Source organism: Pseudoliparis swirei, chromosome 4 (genome assembly GCF_029220125.1).
Source record: "Pseudoliparis swirei isolate HS2019 ecotype Mariana Trench chromosome 4, NWPU_hadal_v1, whole genome shotgun sequence".
Lineage (NCBI taxonomy): Eukaryota > Metazoa > Chordata > Actinopteri > Perciformes > Liparidae > Pseudoliparis > Pseudoliparis swirei.
This window is the reverse complement of record NC_079391.1, coordinates 15,837,862-15,864,971: the sequence shown is the minus strand read 5'-3', so window position 1 is coordinate 15,864,971 and position 27,110 is coordinate 15,837,862. Positions and strand designations below refer to the sequence as shown.

At 42.7% G+C, this 27,110-nt stretch overlaps 1 protein-coding gene across 4 annotated transcripts in view; it reads left to right on the top strand.

The window, feature by feature from the left end:
* Positions 1 to 27,110, top strand: part of gpc5a (glypican 5a) — a 135,613-nt gene that overhangs the window by 16,344 nt on the left and 92,159 nt on the right. For 3 of the 4 annotated variants that reach the window (XM_056412612.1, XM_056412610.1, XM_056412611.1), the window contains exons 3-6: positions 7,307 to 7,767; positions 7,863 to 8,096; positions 8,815 to 8,966; positions 9,109 to 9,234. In XM_056412612.1, coding sequence (XP_056268587.1) covers positions 7,307 to 7,767; positions 7,863 to 8,096; positions 8,815 to 8,966; positions 9,109 to 9,234 — 973 coding nt within the window. Of the gene's footprint in view, positions 1 to 1,446; positions 1,534 to 7,306; positions 7,768 to 7,862; positions 8,097 to 8,814; positions 8,967 to 9,108; positions 9,235 to 27,110 lie in introns of those variants that run through there. The other variant, XM_056412613.1, reaches the window with a different exon arrangement.

Below are 27,110 nucleotides of genomic sequence, written 5' to 3'. Positions count from 1 at the left end.
TGAAAGGGTATTCCCCCCCCCCCACACATACACACACCTCCTGACAAGAAGTACTTGTGCCCTAGTTTATTGACCCTCTCTGCTTCTTTTACTGAATGCCATATTAAAGGCCATGTTCACAGCAGAGCTCTGTGCTCTTTGAAGTGCTCAAGAGCTGCAACAGATCCTCAAATATTGACTCTTAAGCCTTCTAGAGAGAGAGAGAGACAGCGAGAGAGAGAGAGAGAGAGAAACAGAGGGAGAGATGGAGAGTGAAAAGGGTACATACATAGACAGATGGAGGGAAGTGTTTTTTAAATTTAAGTTCAGGTGGGTGTTGTGAGATTTATTACAGGACGACTGAATTTGCTTTGGGTAAATATGTGTTTGTCAGCTGTTATTGTGGGGAGGAGTGTGTTTATTGATGCAGAGGAGGAAGTACACAGAGATAAGGGCTGATGGTAAATTGAGCCGGTCTACAGGCAGGATAGATTAAAATGACTAACAGTCTTAATGTCCCTCTCATCTCCTCTCCTCTCATATTCTTTCTTTTCCTCTCCTTTTCTACCTTTCCTTATCTCTCATTCCTTTTCTATTTCCTTCCTCTCCTGGTTTCCTCCCTTCTTGTCATTCTTTTCTCTCCTCTCCTCTGCAGTTTAAATAAAATAATTGACATTTCACCACCCTCCGTTCTTCTCTGAGAAACCCAGAGCCAAGGCACACTTCTGTAACACCTCTGAGCAGGCGACTGTTTTCAGTCTTTAAAACAATGGCCCCTTTATTGGAACTGAGGACAGAAGGAATAAGAAAACATCCCGGGGCTTTAAAATGTTTCTCATTTTCTTTGCCATCTGCAGGTCAGAGCGGTCAGTCTGTTGGTGCTGTGCTGCTGCCCAGTCGAAAAGGAGGCAGAGGGTCGGAACTTAGAGCAACAGTTTGAGATTGGTCACTTTGACACAGACGTTCCCTCTTTATGTATTTCTCCCATTCCCCCTGAGAACGTGCTTGCACATGTTCACACACACACACACACACACACGCACACATGCACGCAAACACGCTTGCACTCCCGCTCACACATACACACAGATACACACCCACACACACTGATCAGAGCAGGTACGCTGAGCTCATTGAATAACACTCTGTGCTTTACCTCCATCTGCTGCTGAGTCGGCACAATCGTTGTTTGTTTGTGTGTCCGATGTGTCTGTTCATCATGAATAATTTGACTTCTGAGCAGCTAAATGTAGCCAAGTGTGATTTTCAGGCACTTCCTCAGCCCAAATCTGAAAAGCTCTGTGTTGTGTCGTGTGATCGTGCGCCGCTTCGTCTTCATCACATCTAACATGCTTATTTTTTCATGCCAGAAGAGCAAAACCCGGACAGGGCAGCCTTCAGTGGGTACAGAGATTACACGCAGGTTTATTTTGTGCGTTCTATATCCAGCAGTTTAACAGTCTGTTCGTTTTTTAGAATAACCAGACCAGCTTCCACTTCACAGCTTGAGAGGAAGGCATGGCATCTACTGAAATATACCTCATTTGTTACCAGGTGAATCAAAAGCAACTTTGCACACATTTTTGGAAATGGTGATTTACGTAGAGGGAAAGTAAAAAATGTATTCTTAGATCTTGTAACGTTTTACTTTACCTGTCAGTCCTTTTTGATTTACTTCCTAATCATTTCGAAGAAGTTTTCCTCGAAACTTAAACTATGTAATTTGGTACAAATCTTTGGGGAAAATTGAGACAGTGTTCAATTTGTACACTGATAGTCAGTTTACTGCAGCTCTGCTGAACATGTGGACGATGTGTCCACAAACAAACACAAATTCAACTGATATGGAGTTCAGTTAAACAATAAGTGAAAAGCAATATCACATTTACTTGGGTTGAAAGGGAGCTGTTCTTTTAAAAAACTTAAAAAATGCTATTTACCTTTTGATTAGCACCAAATGACAATACATTATTTTTAGATTCATTTAAAGTAAATCACCAAGAAATGCGTTGGAATAATTCTGACCCGGTGTAGGAAGGTAATTGGATTTTCTTTTAGGCTTTACAGTGGACCTTTTCAATTTGTTTAGCTACCACAAATATGCCATCAATCATCCTGGAACAACAAAGCGTGCGGGTGCTTTCATATGCCCCGATGAAGAAGACATAGCTTTCTGTTGACTGTACAGATGCTGCCACCCTGTAAGTCATTGACTCTCATTGTGTATCTTTTGCTCTGGGACGAGCTGAACCCACAGAGCGACTGACTCATCCTCTCTGGATGCAGAGTGGCCTTCTCGGCAGCCTATCAGATGTCGCCGGGCTTCTCTGTTGTGGTCGCAGCCATTCACAGAGGATGAATCACATTAATAAAAGCCATCTTTGTTGCTTAACAGCTCAGCCGAGGTCGGCTGGTGGCATTTGAGTGCTTGAAAGCCGGAAACATGGGAAGCTTCAAACGCGGGAGCCGATATCGACGCGATCTGGGAGCACATTACGGTGCACATGTAGGGATGCACCATGCAATGTGATACATTTACTGTATCAACAATGTTTCTGCATATCCTGTCTGCCTCTGTGTGCGGCTGTGTGTGTGTGTGTGAGTGTGTGAGAGAGAGAGAGAGAGAGAGTGAGAGAGTGAGAGAGAGAGACAGAGAGAGAGAGAGAGAGAACAGGAGCCCTTAGTCTTTTGTCGGTCTCAAAGGGATCTTTAACTACAAAGGCTCATCTTATTTATCATCCAGCTGACGGATCAGTTTCAGCAAACTGAATATAAATACACACACAAACACGCAGCGTTGATGCAGTATATTGACAATACCTGCTTGCTAAACCATCATAATCTGATAATGAGTTGTAAATAGTTCAGAAACGCGAGTGCGATTAGTTCAATCGCACCTGAAGGTTATGTTTCACCTTTTTAATGATGAATAAATATAGTGCTTACTCACTATATTTGATGCTCACGATGAGTCAGAGAAGACAAATTATTCTCACTGCCAGCACAGTAAGGCGTGTCCTAAATCTATCTTGAACCTGATATCAAATTAGTCTTCATTTGTTTAAATACATCGTGGTTGGAATTGAAATATGCTATTTGTAGGTTTTTTATTGACACTAAAAACTAAAGTACTTAATGAATAACATCCTCTGTACTACTTTAAACTAATCAAGTGATGTGAGTACATTGGAATGTGTGCAAATCTGCTACTTTAGGGCTGTCCGTTTTTAAAAATAATATCTTTAATATTCCTTGACTGTACCTCAATGTTTTACCAAAGTAAAAAAACAAATCTGGATAAGCTGTCTGTGGCCGCTTTTGGAGACAGTGGCCAGTAGTTGGAGGCGCATGCAACACATGTTTAGTCAGTTGCTTCTCTGTTTACTCAACATCACACTGATTCAACTTCCTACATATGCTCAATAAAGTAAAACAGAATGTCTCCCTCTGGTGGCGAACGCAGCACTCTGCATTCTCTCATTGGTTAACATCTTCAACTGGCTTAATCTATAGTTCATGGCGACCTTTATGTGAATTGTATTTCCCATGGGGATTAATAATTATCTAACATCTGCATCTGGTGTTTGATCTGCTACAAATATGTGAAGATATCCCTGTTACCTCCAACACCAATCACACACAGAGAGCCAGAACCAGAGCGAGAAAGGTGGCGCAGTGAAGATACATACACCTCTTTTTCTTTCTTTCTCGTTTAGTGCCAACTGCCAGAAGCCCTGACCTTAAGTGTAACTCATCACTCGGTTTGCTACCCCTGTCACAGTTAACCAGATCATCCTACATTAAAGAAAATGAGAAGTGCAGCAATTATGAGAGAAAGGAAGAAAATGGGATCAAATTAAAAGCCTTTTAGACATGGAGGAAAGCTTGGCAACTGAGGAATCTAACTGAACTGGGGCTTTGTGATTGTTATATAATAGCCAATGTATCTAGATGATAACCGAGCTTTCAAACATTAGTTGTTCATCTATCACAGTTTGTTTGCCAGCAGGCGAGGGAGAAACCTACGCAGGTTGATGGGTGGCATGTTGTTATGTTGTCTAAATGATGATTGAAAGTTGCACATTCTTTCCTTTTAAATGTTTCTACATTCATTTGAAGTGAATACCATTCAAGCCAGTTAAATGTTTCTAAAATCCTAAAATAAAATATGAAACTAAACCTTCATGCATGCTAATTGTTTAGGATCTGTATGCTAACATTTGGAATGAAAGCCCATAAAACAATAGAAATACTTTTACAATGTATACTTCTGAACTACTCTAACCACCAACAACCAGCTATAAACCCCCCCCCCCCCCCCCACACACACACCACAGTACGTGAGTGTTTTCTATCACGCTGGCTCAGCCTCTTCTCAGTGTTCCTCCCGCTGCCAGAAATGCAAACACTCTTATCAGCCGGGTCATTGACACTCCGAACACACACAGAACAAAACAGCCGTCCTCATTAGGTCTGTTAATTTATTTTTAACACACCCAGAGATCCTCGAATATAGGATTCAGAAATGTCCAGTATAATTAGGGATTGAGAAACATTATGAGAAATATACTTGCAGAGTGATTGCACATGGATGGCTCAATGAGGATTTATCTGCAGGTGTTTAGTTTAAAAGCTGCATTAACTGTATTTTGTTCAATGTATTTGTTTATTCAGAGCGAGCAGACATAAGGTTGCAAACAAACCTTTGTATGGGGAACATTTGCACGAGAAGCATTAGCATTCATTTGGAGTCATGTGTGTGACCACTTCATAAATGTGCATCTAATATCCACCTTCTTTTAGCTGTGTTATTGGTCTCTATGACCTCCTAAGATGAATATCTGGCTCTTTAACTGCTACATGCTCCACTATGTTTCCCAGCGTGTCACTAATTAGTGTGGTGCTAAGCAGCTCTTGTACAGTGGGCTTATCAGAGCTTCTTCGCTGTAGACAATGTTGAAAACAGCAGTGACGGTGAACCCAAATGCTAAAGTTGAGACTGAAAAGCACTAAAACGCGACGGAAACCATAGTCACTTGATTCATTGTTGATATAAAACATACGGATTGCAGCAGCTTGAAAGAAACCGATTTCAAAATGCGAACAGCGTGTCAGATAGCCTTGGATAATTCTGTCTAAAAATGTCAAGAGATAAACCCTCTTCCCACACTGCTACTTTTTCTTCCTCTCTTTTCCTTGTGTAATCTGTCCTCAGGCTTACCCAGAAGCCTCGCCGCTGGTCTCGGCCTCCAAGTGAGAGACGTCGCTTCACACTCTCTCTTTGGTGAAAAAAACCCCGTCATTACCACTGCCTGGACAGCTGGCAGCTTCTGTGTGGGTGTTTTTTTTAACACAGCAGACTTGTTTAAACAGCAGAATTGCTGATCAGCTCATTATCCATGCCTTCTTAAGTGTGCCGTTACGGACCTATATGGTGGGGAAGTCGGTAAGTGGCTTGATGACAATTGTGTCCTCGGAAGCACACAAATTACCCGGGGAGAGAAAACAAGATAGATTTGTTTTCGACACAGATATTTGTCCGGGGATTTGACAGGTGGGATTCATTAACTCCACAATCTCATGTGGTAAACTTCCCCAGAAGCACGCGCCGTGATCCCTGTGGGACCTTTCATAACTCTGCCTGCTCCGCTTCATACATCCGAGGGCTGTAATCATCTCTCACTGTACTCCACAGTGTACTCATCTCTCTCTCTCTTTTTTTCTGCCTTTCTGCTCAGCCTGTCTTCTATCTGTCTATTTCCTCCACGCTGCTCTTCCACAGCTGCCACTCATGTCTTTATTCATTCTTCAGACATTCCCTCTGTGTTTTTGAGTCCTGCTCTCCTCTGACCAGCGTGCCAGCTGTGTAGGAGGTGCAGCTCCGACTCTCATCCACACATGAGCGCATCTTTGAGCCTCGGATCTTGTTCCCCCCCATCACGTCCATGTGAGATTATGGAAGACCCGCGGTCAGACTCAGTTCCCGGTACCCTCTGTTTAACGCTGCCTGCTTGCAAGCACGTCAGACCCCTCTCTGTTCCCCCTCGCAGCCGCCGCCTCCTCCCAGGGCGCTTTCGGTCAATCTTTCCACGTCGTTGCATATTGTGCTGGATTCGACCGTCTAAGCCCTTGTAGCTCTGGTTACGCCCCCCCACACTCTCAGCCCCCCCAGGCAGCTGCAGGCCTTCACCCTCACCCTCACCATTGCCTCGCAACTCATGACAAGCGCATGATGTGAGAATGGCCATGGCTCAGGTATTAGCTGAAAAAAGAGAGAGACAAAGGGATAGACGCGAGCGTGCTGCTGTTGAAACATTTTCCAGTTCAAGGTTATTCCTCCACGCCAAGTATCCCGCCTGAAGCAGACCCACACAATGAAGTAGATGTTGGATGCCATAACACTGCATAATCCGTACCCTTTCCTAAACAACCACACCTGAAATATGCACACGCAGAAAGCCATACTGCTTACAGGGTGACACGGCTGGAGCACGATACTCTTTTGCCTCCTGATGCAGCGGCCGGAGTATTAGTATTTTATCAGGAGTGGACAGACACATTTTTTTTCCTGGTCAAATACAGCTTAGCAGAATTTGCTTGACATTTACTTACATTGTTGATAAAAATAAATAAAAATGAGGACAGCGAAGTTTGAAAGTGAGCATCTTATCCTCGTCGAGCATGGAGTCTGTTACGTGCTTGTATGACAACGTGGTGTCTTGTCCTTTTGTGTATGCGGATGGTATGGCCATTGTTATAATAGCTTATTCTCTGAGGAATTAATTTGTAAAAACAACAAAATGTTTATCCCATGTATCCTCTCACTCATTTCAGTCTCTGAACCTCATGTGTGTCTCTCTCCTCTCTATTTTATCCACTTGTTCTCACTCCAAGACCCCCAATGACACAGTGAGCCTTTACACACTACACTGTACTGGAGCTCTGTTCATAATGCAGCATAATCCATTTTTCTTTGTCAGCTCAGCTTTTGATAAGAGAGCAAATTGCTTTTGAACACGTGCTCTCCCCCTCTGTGGGAAGACGCAGGGAGCTTCAGCTCCTGCTGGGACCCCTGAAGTCTCTCCTTTTTTCTTCATTCTGGGTTAATGGACGTAGAAGCTGTATGAGGGCACTGTAATGTATTCGGTCTTATAACAGCACACTAGACTCTGCCTTTTGTGTTGGCAGTTTGAGGATATTTGGGTTTTAATTTTTCTTTGCATTTCTGAACTCTGAAGCAAGATAAACATGACAATGCATTAAAATCCTCAGTAATCGCGTCTTTTTTTAAATTTCTTTCTCTCTCTTTCCTGTTGTCTTCCCACAGACACCTTTGAGGTCCTGATGAGACAGGCAGAGAATCACACCAATGTCGTCCTACAGGAGTCGTACCGCGACTTGGCTGACCGGGCCGTGGGCCCCGTGCAGGAACTCTTCACAGACATCAGTCTCTTCCTGCTGGGGTCCGATCTCAACGTTGATGACTTAGTGCAGCGATTCTTCGACTCTCTCTTCCCGCTGGTCTACAACCACCTCATCAACCCGGGCCTCAGCGACATATCAGCAGGCTACGCTGAGTGTGTGAGGTCGTCCAGCCGGGATGTGAGGCCGTTTGGTGGGGTGCCCAGCCTCCTGGCTGACCAGGTTGCCCGCTCTGGGGTGTCCGGGAAGCTTCTCCTTCAGGCACTGCACCTCGGCATCGAGGTCATCAATACCACAGACCACTTACAGCTGAGCCGGGAGTGCAGACGGGCCCTGCTCAAGATGCACTACTGTCCTCATTGCCAGGTATATGGATGCATGTCTCCCAAGTGAAGTTTATTGATCGGAATTAATGAAAGTCTTTTCCAGCATCACTGATCCCGAAGTAATTTGCTCCACAGGGCTTAACCCAGTCCAAGCCCTGCATGGGTTACTGCCTCAACGTGATGCGGGGCTGTTTGGCAAGCATGGCAGAGATTGACGGCCACTGGAGGGAGTTTGTTCACTCGCTGGAGGGCCTGTCGGCACGGATGCATGGACCTCAGGATTTGGAGCAAGTGCTTCTGGGGGTTCACACGCTGCTTCACGATGCGGTCGAACACGCTCAGAAAAATGGACCCCGCCTCTCAGCACAGGTCAGATCATCGAAGGAGAGATTTACAATAGTAAAAAAAAAAATATAAGACAGACTTGGAAATGTAATGGGGCTTCGTGGGAGCCCAAAACCAGAACCACTAGCACATGGAAGAAGAGATAATTGATAAAGCAATGTAACACCTTTCTGTAACACATTATAAACATACTGAAAATGCATTGTAATCTGATTACAGCACTGTATGATTATTCCTACATTTTCATAATGCTTCATATCAGGAATTATATATTATAATTTTGCCCAGTTGGCTTTTTGTCTCCACAGGCCACAACTCTCAAAATAGGCAGCTCCAAGGCGGTTAGAAACGTTGTCGTTAAACTGCCATAAAACACATGTCATCTGTTAAAGACCAATCATAAAGTATGTACATGTAACTTTATATTCCCACATTATGGTATTTCTGAAATGAATGCCTCAGGATATGTGTTCCTGAACTAAACTTTCTTTTCTGCTCTAATAGATATGCCATAGCTCCATTAAGTGGTTGTCGATTGTCACTGCTGCTTGATAGGCATCCCATGTAGTACATTCAGGGAGATGATAGACTTGGCTGCACTCTTGGTCATAGTATAAAAGAAACCTGTCACTCAAGCATTAAAATAAGGCTTATTTTTCATAAACTAGTACAATTTTCCAAGCCTTAAAGTACATGTTTTTCCTTCGGTGTTTAGACTCAAATCTGTCTCATTGGGTATTAGGTGCACAAACTGTGTGGCCCACCAAGCAGGCGGGCTGCGCAGTCACTCAGCATCCAGCACAGCAGCAGCAGCAGCAGCAGCAGCAGCAGAGCTTCCGCCCGTCTCAAAGCTCTTGGCAGAGCACCGGGGGACTCGCTCGCTGTCAGGAGGAGGTACGTTGGTGAAATACACCAGATGTCTGCAGAGGAGGAAGTGCCATTTTCTGATTTTAGTGCTTTAAGTCTCCAACCAATATGTACGACACCTTGTTAAACAAGTTAATTATCTGTGCACCGCCTGTGGCTGTTTTTACAGGGACTTTTTGAACAGCCTACGTCTCTACCGTACGTTCTACGGCGGCCTGGCGGATCAGCTGTGTGTGAGTGAGCTGGCCTCCGGTGACGCGCTTACCTGCTGGAATGGAACTGACATCGTACAAAGGTTTGTTTTAAAATAAGTCAGGTGGGCAACAAGTAAACCATCACGTGTGTCGGGTTTTTCAATGAGGAGATTTCTAATGACGTAATAATGCGAGAGCCGACAGCTCATACTGTAAATGTGCTCTCATGCCTAAATGTATATTTGACTGACAAACAACTATCTCTCTACAAAGTGTTTCACAAGCCTTTTTTTCGAGGGACCCACTTTTTAAAAACAGTTCACAAGGCCTTTCCTCTAAATCCTGAGAAGAGCGAATCTGTGTGTTCAGGAATGTTCCTGACCATTTTTATTGCCATTCCCGTCTCACCATTTAGTCTCTTGAATACGAAAACCATGTTTGAATAATCACAGCTTTTATGCAAGTGTTATTGAAAACATATACATGTTAAATACTTTATATATGAGGCAGAGTAAATGCATTTAGGAGGAGTTAACAGGCTCTCGTTTCATCGGTGAAACAAACTGAATAAACTCTCTTCTTTCATTTTAGATCCAAGTACATTATAAGTATGCTACAACTATCCGAACAATAAATGTAAAATAAAAGGAAGAAATTCTGCAAATGTATTCAGTGACCCAATTACAATCTCCTGTGACCTGCCGGTGGGTCCGACCCAGTCTTTGGGAATGACTGCTCTCATCTCACTGTATGATCCTGCCATTACACACGCACACACACACACACACACTCCACGTATTTGCTGCCCACACAAGCGAGCTGCATGTAGAATTCATCCATTAGCTGTTGGTGCTCCAACATAGATCTTGGTTATGAATGGTTGTGAACTGGAGCAAACAAACTGCCCTCCTTCATAGTATCAGCCAGCGGCCTTGTCTCCATTACATAACAGCTCTCCATCTCACCCGTGCTGTCATCACTCAAGAACCCCTCATATATCCTCGGCCTGTGGTTGTTCCTCTTAACTGTCAGCCGCTGTCAGCGCTGTAGAAATGGCAAGTTGGCCCGTATTTCAAACCACGGCGAGGATGTAGTTGCTGGTTTGGGTTAGACAGCCCATTGTAGAGGATGACAGTCCTGTTGAGATCATTTCACAGCTGCTGTGTGAAGGTAAGAAAGAAGCAGAATGTGTGGTCATGTGTTGCTCATCAGAAAATGGCTTTACTTTGGAGACACAATATCAAGGTTACGTTTCATTCTAGCATTGCCGATTTACGCTTTTCATCTTTTGTTATTTTACCAACATCACACCTCTTGTTTCCATTACAATGGAGGCAGCCAGCTCTGAGAAAAGAGATGCTTCTCATGTGCTGGAGGAAAAGCAGGCCAGCAGGCTGTCTATCATCTTTGCTGCAGCTTCTGGGAAATGTGTGTATGGTCTGTGGGCTTCTGTCAGCTCTCCAACCCTCCTTCTTCTTTTCCCCATTAACACTTATTTATTGGGCCTCGTTCTCCTCAGGTTCACTCACAGGTTCTCATTTTGATTCGGTCATTACAAAAAAAAGAAAAAAGAGGTAATTGAGAGACATTAAGAATGTGGGGAGACGAGTCTCTGGGGAAACTATCGAGCAGAGTCCCTGCAGCTTAGCAGACTTCCTGCAGATCTACAACCCTGTGCTGCTTTCTATTAGCCTAGAACCATAGAGGAGCGGCTGGGAGTCAACACAAGCTGAGACAAAAGCAATAAATAATCCCCTGCCTACGGGTCATAACCCAACATCTACTGAGAGAGAGAGGGGAAAAAAAACTCACTGCCGGATGGTTGCTGATTTACCGAAGCTTATCAAGGCCTCAGAGACCTCAAACGATTGGTTCAGTTGCTCTCTCTCTGTGTGTGTGTGTGTGTGTGTGTTTGTGTGTCAAACTGTACATTTGAACGTGTGTGGATGCCTTTATCCCATTGTGTGTGCTGGCCCAGATTGTTTTATGGTTTTTAAGAGGTAGTGATTTGCAGAAGCGCTTTGTCTTATTCAATACAAAAAAGGACAAGCAAAAAACAAGACATGACACAGGGCTTAAGATTGAAGGAAGATTTAATTCAGGCCTTCATCTGGGCACCCGGTGAATAAAAAGTAAAAAAAACGGTCAGATAAGATCATAGAGGAAGATCACAGGTTGCCTTCATCTCATCGTCTGTGTGAATGAAGATGATGGAGTCTTGCTTCAGTCGGTAAAACACATTCTTTCTTCCTGGTTCGCCCCTTGCTTTACAAATTTATAAATAACCGACATTAAATGCTCTGATAAGTATTATGATTATTTACAGTTTTGTCATCTTTTGTGATGGTTTATTTTACCTTGAATAATCCCACACAGAGTCTGCATTGCACTGAAATGGAGAGGTGTTATTATGCTTACTGCAACTCTGAAAGGACTTGAAATATCACTAAAATATGTCAAAATGTTTGGTTACCATCAGAAATATATTTGTTGCGTACCGAAAGCTGGTATCTAATGCTTCATGAGATTTGCAGTTTTGTTTAATTATTCACTAATCCATTGTTCACTGATTTAAAGCTACATTTGAGTCTTTTTAGCAGCTGTTGGTCACTTGTGTTGGGAAAACCGTTTAGACTCCATTAAGCCTGCAATAATTGATTATTTTTGTGACCACTTGGGGGGCAGTGTAAACAAATCGTAAACAGCAATGATAATTATCACCTTTCAACAGAAAGTGCACCAAGTTATTGCTTTGGAAGTCACAAGTAAGTTTCAAGTCTTTGTGCTCAAATCGTCCAAATCAAGTCCCAAGTCAAGACTGACAAGTCCGAAGCTTTGAGTCCTGCACAAGTCAGAATGCGCTCTTTCCCAAAAGTAATACCATTTGAGTCTTGGTTTGAATGTTCAACCCATGCGTTTTGCATAGCCTACTGCAATTAGCTTTTTGTTGACCACTGCACGCATGCCAAATAATCTTTGGTTGTTTTCTATTTCCATTTCTCCAACTGGCGCTCAGTAACATAATGCAAGTTCTTCATGGTCGAGTGGACCTGGGGAATGCCGTCATGCTGGGAATGAATTGCGTTAATGTTGGTTAAATCATGGCATACTTTTAAGATATCATGGACGAAGTCGCTCTCCCTCTGTGTGTTTTATTGTCAGAGCTTCTCCTCGCTTTGTTCACTTCGCCGCCGCCAGGCTTGCTGAGCGGGCTTTTAGTGCATGAAGGGGCATGTGAGCGTGTCCCGCTGCTCCCATACGATGTTAACAGCTGATAACGCTGTTCCGACCGTCAGCGTCGTTCTGGAAGTGTCGCACCCACCCTCCAGTTCCCCCTCCGGTACGCTCTGTTTGCTCCGTCAGCACGTTTGACACAGTCTGTACTGTCAGGCCTGTTAGCATCGTTAGCTGTGAGCCGCCGACTCGCCGCTGAGATGCCGAGAGCCGCTGAGACTGAGGCAGTCGAAATGCTCCCAGTCTCGTATCTTACACCTTTTGAAAGATGATACCATTTCCCCCGTAGAGCTGAGGAGAGCTGCAGAGATGGGTGATATCTGTCTGTGGATTCATCACCATCAGCAACCTCGTTCACATACAAGTAAAAAGATCTCCTTGTATTGTTCACCTTTCAAGTCGTTTAAAAAAATGTGTGATTGATGTCACTGGAAACCCCTCTCCTCCAAAAAGAGTGAACCAGTGACAGGACCCTCAAACTCTGGAAGTGATCTTCTTTGGTTGGAGACATTTGTCCACGTCTTTGCAGAAAGGTTAACACGTTCCCACATGCTTTCTCCATCCGTCATGGAGACACACACACAAACTGAAGGAATGCAAGGTTGCCATGAGCTGCAAACAGACACACCAGCTACCATCTTTTTCTGTGTTTCTTTTCTGGAGTAACTGACAAAGAGCACATTAGTCGAGGGATTACGCTGATCCTCATTCCTTTTCATCTGCCACACCTCTACTTTCTAATTCAGTTTGACAACGCATCTTAAAACCTATATCTGAGTGTGTGCAAGGCAGGACATTTATTTGGGAATGTATTTTGCTATATTTGTGTCACCCATACAATGAGAGACAACAACCAGGAGTTATAGCAGTGCTAAAAAGAGTGTGATGTGTTATTCATGATTACCTTCTCCGGTGTAGACTGGCTTTAATTCATCCCCACCTGCAGTTTGTCTCGTGGCTGCCAACACACACCAGGTGTTTGGCGGTGAGAGTACATTTCCAAAGAGCCTTTTTTTCTAATTAAGTACAACAGTTTTCTTTATTTCTACGATAATAAGGCAACTGACCTTGCATGCTGTTGCAATTTAACACGGGGGGAATGAGCACTGCGGGGTGAATGCTACAGTATCGAAAAGATGCCAGAGGACAGGCAGGTAGATTTGAGCCGAGCGTGGCCTTTCTTTAAACAGGCCACCATTCATGCTGGAGTGGCTGTCTGAGCACCGACCTTTGACCTTTCCCGTGTCTCTTTGCTGACCGGTTAATCTTGAAGAGGTTAATCACATGGTAATAAGTGCCCTGGAGCAGCAGTGCAGGTCTTTCCTCAATGTGTTGCCAGGTGGCAGAGGGAAGGTCTGATTCTGTAAATGTAGGTCTATGCTGCTCTGTTCATATATATTTCATTCTTTTCTTTTATTCATATAGCTGTTTTGTCATTTTCCTATTTCCGACATGTGTCTAATTTTTGCAGCCATCCCCCCACTAGACGTGGAGCGCAGGTGATTTGCCTCGGCTTAACAGAAATGACAGCTTTTAAGCTCTGCTAATAGGAATCCACTGAAGAAGCATCAAGAGCTTAGGTTCTCCCGGGCGGCTCGGGGAACGAGCCTCCCCATTTGAGGGTTGGCAAAACCCACACGGTGTTCTCAGCATGGGACAGCGCGGGTTAAATAATAACATATGTCTTCACTCTTAAACTTGTTCTGCTTGTGACCCCCACTTTTGGCCCCTCTGTGCAGGCTGCTCGTGTCTCAGAGTTGTTGTTGCCAGCAGATAGCCAAAGAGTTACTTTCTCTTCCCGCATTAATAATAATAATAATAATAATAATAATAATTCAGACTTCTATTGCGCTTTTCTAGGTACACAAATACGCTTTACAGGGGACAAGAGACAGATAGAACAAAAAGAAAGCAGACAAAACAAACAAACAGGACATATGGTAACAATAAGAAAGGAAATTGATTCATGTAAATAATTGGGATGCACAATTATTCAGTTATATACAAGAAAAATAAGAATTCAGATAAAGTCTAATAAATACATACTCATGACAACGGAGATCTACCTTGTGACTCCTTGCAGGGGTTCCACCCCCAAGTTGGGAACCACTGAAATATGGTATATTTACCATAATACAGTTTGTGGGCCTGGAGACCCCCCCCCCCCCCCCTTTGACAGCACACAAAACATACTTCAACTTGATGTTTTTGCACATTTTACAACACTTACATCCTTATGTCTTGTTTGAAGCTGCTGGCTAAGGATAAGCGGAGATACAGTCAGATTGTAATACACGCCGGTGGTAATGACGCCCGAGCCCGCCGCTCGGAACTCACTAAAATTAATGTGGAATCGGTGTGTGCTTATGCCAAGACGTTGTCGGACACCGTAATTTTCTCTGGCCCTCTCCCAAATTTGCAGACAGACGAATTGTATAGCCGAATGTCGTCTTTCAACCGCTGACTGTCGAGGTGGTGCCCAGCGAATAATGTGGGCTACGTAGACAACTGGAAGACTTTCTGGGGAAAGCCTGATCTGATGAGGAGAGACGGCATCCATCCCACGTTGGACGGAGCGCGTCTCATTTCTGCGAATATGACCAAGTTGATCACCGGACTTAATCTATGACAACCCAGGGTTCAGATCAGGAACTGGGAGCAGAGTTGTAGTTTAACACCCTTCTCTGCTCTTCCATTCGAGCAGTTACCCACCCATGACTTTAGAGTAGAGACTGTGTCTGTCCCACGGCCACTTCAATTAAATAAATTAAAAGTAAGCAGAAGAGGAGTCGTACACAATAACCTTATACAAGTTAACACCATTATTTCAGCAGTGCAACAAAATAGGTCTATTAAATGTGGTCTCCTAAATATTCGATCTCTGTCATCTAAAGCTGTGTTACTAAATGATTTAATATCAGATAATCACATTGATTTATGTTGCCTAACTGAAACCTGGCTGAGCCATGAAGAATATGTCTGCCTGAATGAATCGACTCCTCCAAGTCATATTAATACTCACATTCCTCGAGGCACCGGTCGAGGAGGTGGAGTAGCAGCCATCTTTGAATCGAGCCTATTAATTAATCCTCAACCAAAATTACACTACACCTCATTTGAAAGCCTTGTTCTTAGTCTTTCACATCCAACCTGGAAAACACTACAGCCAATTCGATTTGTGATTCTGTACCGCCACCAGGTCCATATTCAGAGTTTATATCTGAATTCTCAGAATTTATATCAAGTTTGGTTCTTAAAACCGATAAAGTTATTATTGTTGGAGATTTTAATATCCATGTGGATGTTGATAATGATTGCCTTAGTGCTGCATTCATCTCCTTGTTGGACTCGATTGGCTTCTGTCAGAGAGTACAGAAACCCACTCACAGCTTTGGCCACACGCTTGATCTTGTTCTTACTTATGGCGTTGACATTGAGCATTTGAACGTCTTCCCACAGAATCCTCTTCTGTCAGACCACAACCTCATAACTTTTGAATTTATACTACCGGAGTGTACTCCGTTAGTCAAAAGTTTCTACACCAGATGTCTAACTGACAGTGCTGTAGCTAAATTTAAAGAAGCGATTCCTTCTGTATTTGATTCGATACCACGTCTCAATATAACAGAGGACTCCTGGTCTAACTTTAGTCCGTCCCAGATTGATCATCTTGTTGACAGTGCCACAGGCTCCTTGAGAATGACACTGGACTCGATAGCCCCTCTGAAGAAGAAGACAGTGAGGAAGAGGAGGTTTGCTCCTGGTATAACCCTCAGACCCGCAAACTAAAGCAAGCGTCACGAAAGCTTGAAAGCATATGGCGTTCAACTAATCTCAAGAATCCCGCTTAGTTTGGCGAGATAGTCTTAAAACATATAAGAAGGCCCTCCGTAATGCCAGAGCAGCCTATTACTCATCAGTAATAGAAAAATAAAACAACCCCAGGTTTCTCTTCAGCACTGTAGCCAGGCTGACAGAGAGTCACAGCTCTGTGGAGCCGAGCATTCCTATAAACCTTAGTGGTAATGACTTTATGAACTTCTTTAATGAAAAGATTTTAACTATTAGGGACAAGATTAATATTCTCTTGCCCATAACCAGTGCCAATCTGTCCTCAAGTGGAATGGCCTTGGAAACCGCTGTATGCCCTGGTGTATATTTGGAGGGCTTTTCTCCCATCAACCTTGACCAATTATCTTCAACGGTTTCTACTTCTAACCCGTCTACCTGTCTCTTGGACCCCATCCCGACGAGGCTGCTTAAAGACGTGTTGCCTTTAATTGGCGGCTCTCTATTAGATATTATCAATGTGTCTCTGCTAACAGGCCACGTACCACACTCCTTCAAGGTGGCTGTTATTAAACCTCTCCTGAAGAAGCCCACTCTGGATCCAGAGGTGTTGGCTAACTACAGACCGATCTCTAACCTCCCCTTCCTCTCCAAGATCCTTGAGAAAGTGGTCGCAAATCAGTTGTGCGACTTTCTACATCATAATAGTTTATTTGAGAAATTTCAATCAGGATTTAGAAAACACCACAGCACCGAGACGACACTGGTGAAAATTACAAATGACCTCTTAATGGCAGCAGATAAAGGACTACTCTCTGTGCTGGTCTTGTTAGACCTTAGTGCTGCATTCGACACCATTGACCATGACATCCTGTTACAGAGACTGGAGCAGTCGATTGGCATTTCAGGCACGGCACTAATTTGGTTTAAATCCTATTTAACAGATCGATCTCAGTTTGTATTTGTAAACGATGACGCCTCGATAACCACCAACGTTAATCACGGAGTTCCACAAGGTTCCGTGCTTGGACCAATTTTATTTACCTTATACATGCTTCCTTTGGGCAATATTATCAGGAAACACTCCATAAACTTTCATTGTTATGCAGATGATACTCAACTATATCTATCGATAAAACCAGAGGAGAGCAACCAACTCTGTAAAATTCAAGCATGTCTTAAAGACATAAAAACATGGATGACCTGCAACTTCTTGATGTTAAACTCAGACAAAACCGAAGTAATTTTAATCGGCCCTGAGCACCTCAGAGATCAATTATCTGGTGATGTGGATTCTGTAGACGGCATTGCCCTGGCATCCAACACCACTGTAAAGAATCTTGGCGTTATCTTTGATCGGGACTTGTCCTTTAACTCCCACGTAAAGCAAATCTCAAGGACTGCATTCTTTCATCTACGTAATATTTCAAAAATCAGGCACATCTTGTCTCAAAAGATGCAGAAAAATTGGTTCACGCGTTCGTTACTTGAGACTGGATTACTGCAACTCCTTATTATCAGGCTGCTCTAATAAATCTCTTAGGTCCCTCCAGTTGATCCAGAATGCTGCAGCTCGTGTTCTCACTAAAACTAAGGAAGAGATCACATCACTCCTGCACTAGCTGCTCTGCACTGGCTCCCAGTAAAATCAAGAATCACTTTTAAAATTCTTCTCTTAACCTACAAAGCCTTGATTGGTGATGCTCCATCATATCTTAAGGAGCTTGTAGTACCATATTGGACCACTAGAGAGCTACGCTCACTAAATGCGGGACTACTTGTAGTTCCTAGAGTCTTAAAAAGTAGAATGGGAGCCAGAGCCTTTTGTTATCAAGCTCCTCTTTTATGGAACCAGCTTCCAATTTCAGTCCGGGAGGCAGACACAGTCACCTCGTTTAAGAGTAGACTTAAGACCTTCCTCTTTGACAGAGCTTATAGTTAGGGCTGAATCAGGTTTGCCCTGGTCCAGCCCCTTGATATGCTGCTATAGGCTTATAGCTGCCGGGGGACGTTTTAGGATGCACTGAGTACCTATCTCCTCTTTTTTCTCTCCTTAAAGATGAATGTTCATCTCTCAATCACATGTTACTAACTCTGCTTTCTCCCCGGAGTCCTTTTGACTTCACGTCTCATGGGGTCATCGGACCCTATGAGACGGCATAGATCCTATCTGCCTGATGGATCGTCTGGGTCGTGGAACTCCTGCTCATGACTACGCCACTGTCCTGTTGAGACTCCGCCCACTCCTCCTCCCCACCGCCATCTGCCTGATGGATCGTGGAGGTCTCCATCGTGGAATATGCCTACTATGAACTATTAATACACTCTGTCATATTCATTGAATGTATTTTAACTCTAAATCTGTCCTTCTGTACACATTACATCTATTGCATCTGTCCATCCTGGAGAGGGATCCTCCTCTGTTGCTCTCCTCCAGGTTTCTTCCCTTTTTTTCCCCCTGAAGGGTTATTTGGGAGTTTTTCCTGATCCGATGTGAGGTTTTGGGGCAGGGATGTCTATGTGTACAGATTGTAAAGCACTCCGAGACAAATTTGTAATTTGTGAAATTGGGCTATACAAATAAACTGAATTGAATTGAATTATGAGTAAAACTTATTATTTCTTAAATTGCTGATTAGCATTGACTGCACTTTTTACACATCAAGACCCTCCCATGTGCCAAATGTATAGCAGTTTGTTCATAAGCGGTATAACATCTTTCTGGGTTGTAATAAAAAATATAATTGTTGACCCATAGCCCATATAACTTTTAACGCACGAAGTATCTCCTTATTTAGTGATATGTTATGGATATTTCTGTAATTTGTCAGCTTCATTTAATGTACAAGCCTGTACTTCGTAGCAGCAAAGGGCTTTCCTACATATCAGGTTAATAAGATCAAAATGATTTATTGTTATTTGTACACATACAGCAGTGGGATTGGTGGGACCCCAAACATAAAGCAGTTTTCAACAAAACCTACAGGTTACAAATAAACACTTTAAACGTATGCTACATGTGCATAAATGAGAGAATATCCATATTTACTTCTCCAAATAAACATCAAAAACACAGCTGGTTATCTTGGTTCAGTGCACATATGGATGCCCACTCCTCGCCCATTAATAAACCTGCTGTGGCTCTCTATTCAGTCAAATGACTGTGCTCTGTGCCTGTTTTAGTGCCGTCGTAGCTCTCTTTGACCAGCAGGTGGCGCTCTGCACTTTGTGTTACACTCGCATCGGAAACACACCAAATTGCTGATCAGATTGCTCCACTGCTTCCCTCTGCATCCATTTCAATGATGTATGGTTGTGGTTCTTATCCCCGCTGTCCCTGACAGTGACAGACCAAACTAAATGTAGGTGATCGACAGACACAGTGCAGAACATCAAGTCTCAACGCCTCCTCCTGCCTTCGTTTGATGAACTGACCTAATTCCGAATGGAAAGGAATAACCTTTTAAACATGAGCTGTCAAATATATTATGTATAGCTGTCCTCTTAGTCACTTTCATGCGAGAAAGTGACATGAAAAAACAACAACTTGAAATGAATGTGTTATAGAATATCCCCACTAAGGCAACAGTTCATAAAGTTGAATACACATTTTCTGTTTTTTTCCTTTCACTTCCTGCCTGGGAACAAACATGGCGATCTCGTGTCTTGTCATAGTACACAAACCATAATAGTTTTGTTTTACAATCTCTAAACGCAAGCAACGAACAGTAATTAAAACATGTACACATTATCAGAGTAGAGAATGGAAAGAAGGACAGAGATGGGTGGCATGATTGGAGAGTTTTGATTGAGGGAGTGAGAGATGGGAAAGATGAGAGGCAGAGGAAGAGGACAGGGGACATTCTTAAAAGAGCTCCTCTGTATTGCGACAGCTGGCTACTGCAGATAACCACAAAACCACTGGAGCACTTGAGGTCTGGGTGCTGCATGGCTAGAGTTCCACTCCAACATGAACTTATATCCTGCCCCGGTTTAGAGGCAGGGGCTCGGTCAGAGGACCACATCCTGACGATTATCCCGAGTGACAGAATCAAGAACTGTCTGAACGACTGCATTTAGTCCATAAATCCTTATGTGCGTATGTGTGTGTGTGTGTGTGTGTGTGTCTCTGTCTGCTCTAAAGCCGACTGCTATATGCCACCCCCCCCTACTAGAATTATGCATGATTGCTCTGCACAGATATATTTTCAATCTAGCTCTGTGGAATTCATTTATTTGTGCTCAAATACGATCCCTGATGTTGCTCCAGTAACTGCCTGTGAGGCTATATGTGTGTGTCCATCTAGTCCCATTCATTTGTCAGTTTATCCACTTCCTTTTGCTTCTCAAGCATGACCCCCCCCCCCCCCCCACTCCACCACAAGTTGGACGGCTGGCCTCCGGTATCTGGTGCAGATTGTGACCCTGCAGCGTGCCAGGTAGCAGGACATTAACCAAGCCCCTATTGTCCACTGATGAGCTGTTGGAGCACACGCCCTCACCCTCATGTGTGTGATATCAGCCCGGCCTTCGTCTACCGCGGAGCACGCGCGCTCGGTCCCTGCGGAGCACTCCTCCGCTTTACCTTGGATATAAATCAGAGGCTGCTGGGAACAAAGACTTTGAATAAAGTTAATGCTCGTAAAGAGGGAGCAGAAGTAGCACATTTTTGGTGGGAAAAACCTCTGTGTGAGTGGGATCTATTGGTTTAATCATAAAGGACTGTTAAGGAAATGGAGGTGAGAAAACGGGACTTAATCACCAGGACACATCAATATTGTTATGATGACAAAAAGCCGTTTCCCACAATTCAGCAGGGAGAGTTCTGCACTCCAGAAGTAAACAACAGACTAATGGAGCAATTTTAGTAATCGACGTCGAGAATGAAGCTCCTGATATTTCCTTTATTGTTTCGTGTTGTGTATGGTGAGTTGGTAGTGCATCCCCAAAAGTATTTTTCGCAGCAACTGAGGCGATCATAATAATAATCATAACCTGAATGCAAAAGGAAATGGCTAATGTTGAATTCAACACTTGTCTTCACATGTGTGCCATTTTATCAAGGGATCCTTATTTCCTATCAGTTTAATGGCTACATGTGAACCATATTCCTGTGGAGTTCTGCTCCAGAGGAGTCTTAATTTCTCTCTTCCAGGAGTGTGGCTGAAAACAAAGAGTCTCATATCTTGGTATCATTGCCTTGGCTTATCTCACAGCTGCAGGCTTTTGACTATGTGTGTGGTACCTTCTGTTTCTTTGATTTTCCACTCATTTGTTAACTAAACATGCTTCCCATTTACTGCCACAAAGTGAAAAATGTGGTAGTCATCGAGGATTCATTAACTGTACAATGTGTTTCTTCTTTATGCACTTTTAGCATGGAGACATTTGTGAATGCTTAGGTAGCTCGCATTTGGAATATTGACAGGTTTAAGACAACCTTTATGCTGTTCAGTGTTTTATTATTCATTATTCACCAAAAAGCATTACCACCAGTGAATCGGCCCATTTATCCTCCATATATTCTTAAAACAGTACATTACTATCACTTCCTTATATAAAAGTAGGATCGTCATTGGAGGTCTTTTCTGTCTTTATCAGGGAGTTTGTGAAGACTCAGCACCAGTGGAAACCACCTTTTAGCTCCTGACCTAAGCTGAAAGCTCGGTGTGAATATGCTCTCATTAATCTCACCTCCCACAGTAAACAGGTCTGAGTCTGGAGGCTGCCTGAGAATACATCTTAATAGCTCTTTCATTTCTCTGACGTAAACACAAATGTCTCCAGCAACAATGTGGCACAGTGCGGGATGCCCTGAGACCAGACTTTGCTCTCTTAATACTGTCCCCGTAATGTTGTCCTGCAGTTTCTATGGAAACCAAGCCAGCCTTATTAAAAAAAAAAGTTTCACCTTCTCTGAGTCTGCCCTTTACCTGACAGCCAAGATAAACGAGCAGGGCCCTGGGAGGAAGGCAACACAAACATGCATCTCTGCTCAGTGGCCCGTGCTCATTGGCTCTCTACTGGAAGCCCTTATTTACCTTAATGCTCGGAGGTGGTGGGAATGGGGGAGGCTTGAGGAGGAGGAAAAGGTGTGTGTATGTGTGTGTACGTTGTTGTGCGAGAGGTATTGGGATTACTCCCATCATCAACCTTGAACCATGCGGCAATAAAGAAAGACGAAAAAGAAGAAAAACAACTCTTTCTGGCCCTCATAATGCACACGGGCCAGATGATGTCATATGTCACCTTCAGCTAATGAAGGTGATGATGACATGCATGAGCGCCGCATACGTTCACCATCTGGTCGGTTCCACCGCGCTGGAGCTGCTCCCCGCAATGCTGCAGAGGAGTCGAGGCACGTCTGCATCACAGTATGAGTGTCCCCCGACGCCGCCGCCTGCATCCCGATCACTCACCGCGGGTTTAATCATGGCGCTAGCCACAGGCTGCTAAAGTGACCGGTCTCTGAGGCCACTTATTTTTTATGACCTGAGCAACCACTAGCCAGGTGATATGTCAGTGGTCCCCAGAAGAAGAAAATGACCCGAATGAGCATCACCTGTTAGTGCACATGCACCTGCTAATGTTGATTTAGTAAATGATGTGTTCATGTGCCTGGCTGGTTTTCTTTTCATATTATGCATCAAATTAGATTTTCTTTCTGCTTACCTTTAAAAAAGAGAGGACATTGACCAAATGTCAACATAAAAGACACAAGGATGCTCAATAAGACGCAAACCTATTTTTAGATATTGTGTAATTAAAATATGGAAAAGAGAAACAAGCCAATAATATTTACCATCTCCACTGGGGCAGTAAGTTGTTGCAGCAACAGCAGACGTATCATTTTAGTAATTCACGATGTGGCTTACTTTAAAGAAATAAGAGTCAGTAAGTAAGAAGACCAGTTTCAAATGGTGAAAGTAATGTTTTTATCAATCTGATGATTCTGTTGTGTTTTCGGTGGATAAAATGTCTAAATATTTTTTGTCCAACAAACATTCCAAACTCAAAATGTATTTAGTCCAGAAAGATACAAAAGCAGCAAATGTTGCCATTTTAGAAGCTCAATCCAGTGAATCTTTAGTATAGGGGTTATATTAATTACAGTATATAGTTTTCTTTAGAAAGGCTGATCGATCACTTGACTAATCGTTTGAACTATATTGTGAAATCTAAATAAAAAATGAACTGTGCCATTGTTTTTTGATAATGATCACAAACTGAGAAAACATGTCAAATTCATCTTCAGCATGTCGGCCTGTAAAACAATATGATTCTAGCAATTGACTAAACATCTTTGGTGTTAAATATCTGTCAAAAACATACTATGGCATGCACTTTGATTCATACATATATTGGAGCTGAAACAATGAATTGAAAAGTTGAATCTGTAACAAAGATACAATTATATATAGTTTCTGATATGGCATACTGTATATGTTTGTTCCATATGCCATCCAATATCAGAAATTCTATAGGAATTGTTTTTTTTACTTTTCTGACATTTTATAAACCAAACATTTTATAGATTCATAAAAAATATAATTGGTGGATTAGTTGATAGTGAGAGTAATTCTTATTTGCAGCTCTACATATGTGACTGATGGGACATTTTCAGATTTAAAAATGTGTTTAAAGTAGATAGTCATTATTTTTCCCGAAACAAAGCTAGTAACAGGAGAAATTACTTTGCACCACTTGCTCCGGCAGCTTAGTTATGAAGAGTGACAAATAACACATTGGTTTTATTGTCCGTTTCACTTCTTAATCAGTACATATCTGCCATATTTTCTTGTTAAATGGTCCATAAAACAGAAATGCCAAAGCATGTACATTTCCAGAAACCCACGGGTGATTTTTCTACAGTCATCTTATTTATTGCTTGTGTTAACATTCGAGAGGGAATTGTCTTTCACATTGATTACATTAGGAAGAGAAAGAAAGAGACTTTCTTGCCGCTGCAGGATATGAAGGTTTTGATTGGCAGGCGTTCAACTCCAGCTGTGGAGCGTGGCGCGAAAAGGCGAGTGAAGATGATCTTTAGATAACATCCGGTGACCTTTGAGAGCAGCTGAAACTATCGGTCTCCACAGGGATACTCTCCTCCTCTTGCCATGTCTTGACAAATTTTTTCTTTCCCTCTCTCTCTCTTTTCTAACTCCTTTGTTCCCCCTCTCCGTGTCTGGAGAGAGGAGTTTCTGCGAGTTGGCAGCCAGTATCTGATCCTGAAGTAATTTACTGGCAGTGATAAGGAAGTAGTGTGCACAGTCTTCCGCTGTAGTCCTTTCTGACAGGGCAATCTGAAGCCCATAGAGAACAATTTGGAGGAAAACTTTGACTCCAGATAGAAGGGAAACACGCAAAGTTATTATTGTTCAAATTCAACAGACTGAGATTGATTGGTAAAACAATTTTCGACGACAGCTGATACCATTTTTAGTGACGTGGTTATTCCATTGACTTCGGGAGCGGGAATGGCTGCAGAGTGGAAGTGAAGGGTGGAGTATGCGTTGATGAGATGGCTGAGACCCCCCAAAGAGCTTCTTTGCACAGTTTTCTTTGTACACTTAATCCTGATTTATAATGTTTACTATAACTCACATTTAGTGATAAGACAGACATGTTGTCTTGTTTGCCTTTCACCATATAAGCTTGCATCAACTTATATGTGCAGCATGTGTGTGTGTGCGTGTCTGAGAGCTGTGCCCCGTCCAGTTTTTCCCAGCAGAGCCTTTTCTTTTCCTTTCTCTCGCAGCCAAACAGAGCAGGGTCATTGCCTCAGGGGTATGTTCGAGAAATGCTCCTCTGCTGTGGGCAAGAAGAAATATGAAAGAGACCCTAAATCAAGACACAGGGCCCCATGAATCATGTCAGCAGCCGAGCTGAAGAAGAGAGATGAGACCATCTGTAGCGGCATTGGAATGCCTAACTGACTCACAGTGGTGTTGACACAAGCTGAAGAAGTGTGAAGAAGTTGTGAAGATTAGCGCTGCTGCTCGCCACATAGCCTGGAAACCTGCTTCAGTCAAAAAGGAGCGAAACCCAAATACGCTGCACGCTCCATTTGTCACTGACGTTTTACAGAATTGCACAGGGGAACTTATTTTTGTGTTCCAAAATAGGATCAATTCTTATTACAACACATCTATAACACCTAAAGCCAAGCTGTGTGAATTGTTTGTGAGCCTTTAGTTTATTTACTGATTGATTGCATTGAGGACATTGCCAGGTGGGCGTCTGAGCTACATTAACGTGCTCTCCGAATACGTGTCTCTTATTTATCTCCCCACTGGGGGAGGAATAAAGGATTATCTAATCTAATCCAATTTACTTTTTGACGACATGGTTGTGACTTCTCTACACACACACATTTAGATTATAAAAGGAGAATTGTGGCATCACTTACACAAACACCCACCTTGTCAGGCTAACACACGTGTGACCAGTAAGCCAGAGCACGGACCAATCCGTGTCCAGTAAGGAGCTACTGGAAAGTATTTATTTTACAACTGGAAAGTATTCATTTTTGTTGAAATAAGAGCAAAGAATAACACTGAAGGCTTTTCACGATGGAACCTCTCCCATCTGGCAACAGTTTGATTGACAGATGTTTCATCCAATCAACTGCAATGTATTTTTTGGAAAGTGTCGGCCTTTTCAAAACAGTTTCCAAAGACGGTTTCTGAGATGCTTGAGTGTAACAAACAAGGTCGGGTGAAGGCTGGTAATCAAACTTTTATTACGGACTCAAGGTCCAGACAGTACAACACATTAACATTTAATAGAATACATACAAAACCACAAGTAAAAACATTGTTTTACAATTTTGAAAGTTTTTGCTTCCATAAGTGGTCTTATGGAACTATCTAACTAATTTTGAGCCGAACTTTATACAATGTTCAAATTTCTGTTTTGGAATTGTTTAATTTGATAATGACTCATTTACATATTAAAACATTTTCTAATACAAATAATAATTGATAAATGATTTTCCCTACTGTGTTTGAACTGGAAGTTATTGAGGAAAGTTTTGGCAATTGGTAATTATAAAAGTATGATATAAACAACATCATTAATTACTGTTAATCATGAAATCACATTGGAAATCACTAACAGATGGGTGTCTATCTCCTGTTAACTCAATCTAAAACAACTAACAATGTGGAAAAAAACTTGAATAATAAATAATGATCACTCTGAAACGAATGAATTTGCCCTCTAAAGTGAAATAACAGTCGAGGCATTGTTATGACATTTAAATTACACGGACACTACACTCTCGTAAAAGCACCTTGTGGCATCGTTAAATTAGTCTCTTTGAGGAAGGACCGATTCGCTGTGCCCATCGTTGAGGGCATGCTATTAAAGCGCAGTAACAAGACAGAGGATAATCACAAGTGCATAGCCAACCCGAGGGCTTGTTATTTTAAAAAGAATTCACCACATGAATTAACCCATCACACTATTGGCACACAGGCCACGCTGAGGGAACAAGGGATGAACCTGCAGGCAGTTTCAGGCTCGTAAACTGCAGCTGTTCTAAAGTGCTTCATGTAATGTCATTGTAAAGTTGTGGTGGAGGATATTGGACAATCCTCCTCAGATACAATAGGATGCTGATCTTTACTGAGGTTGCAGAATAGACCTGTTGAAGGATGACAGTGGAAAGATGAATTCCCTCCATAATCAAATCATAGTTTGGGCAAAGGACAGCACAGTGTTGTGCTCTTTAAATGAATAAACATGTACATTTACTTACTGTTCATTGAATGCGTTAAGTTATTTTAATATACTACATTTGCTCCAAAACCCCAGGGATCAACTTTCTTTTTTTGGGAAACTGCACATCACTTCCTATCACTCTCAAATGAAAAAAAGGGTCGTTAAAATCTTTTCTCTTTTGTAGAATGCACACGACAGCTGTGAGCCCAGCATCTTAAAGCTGATG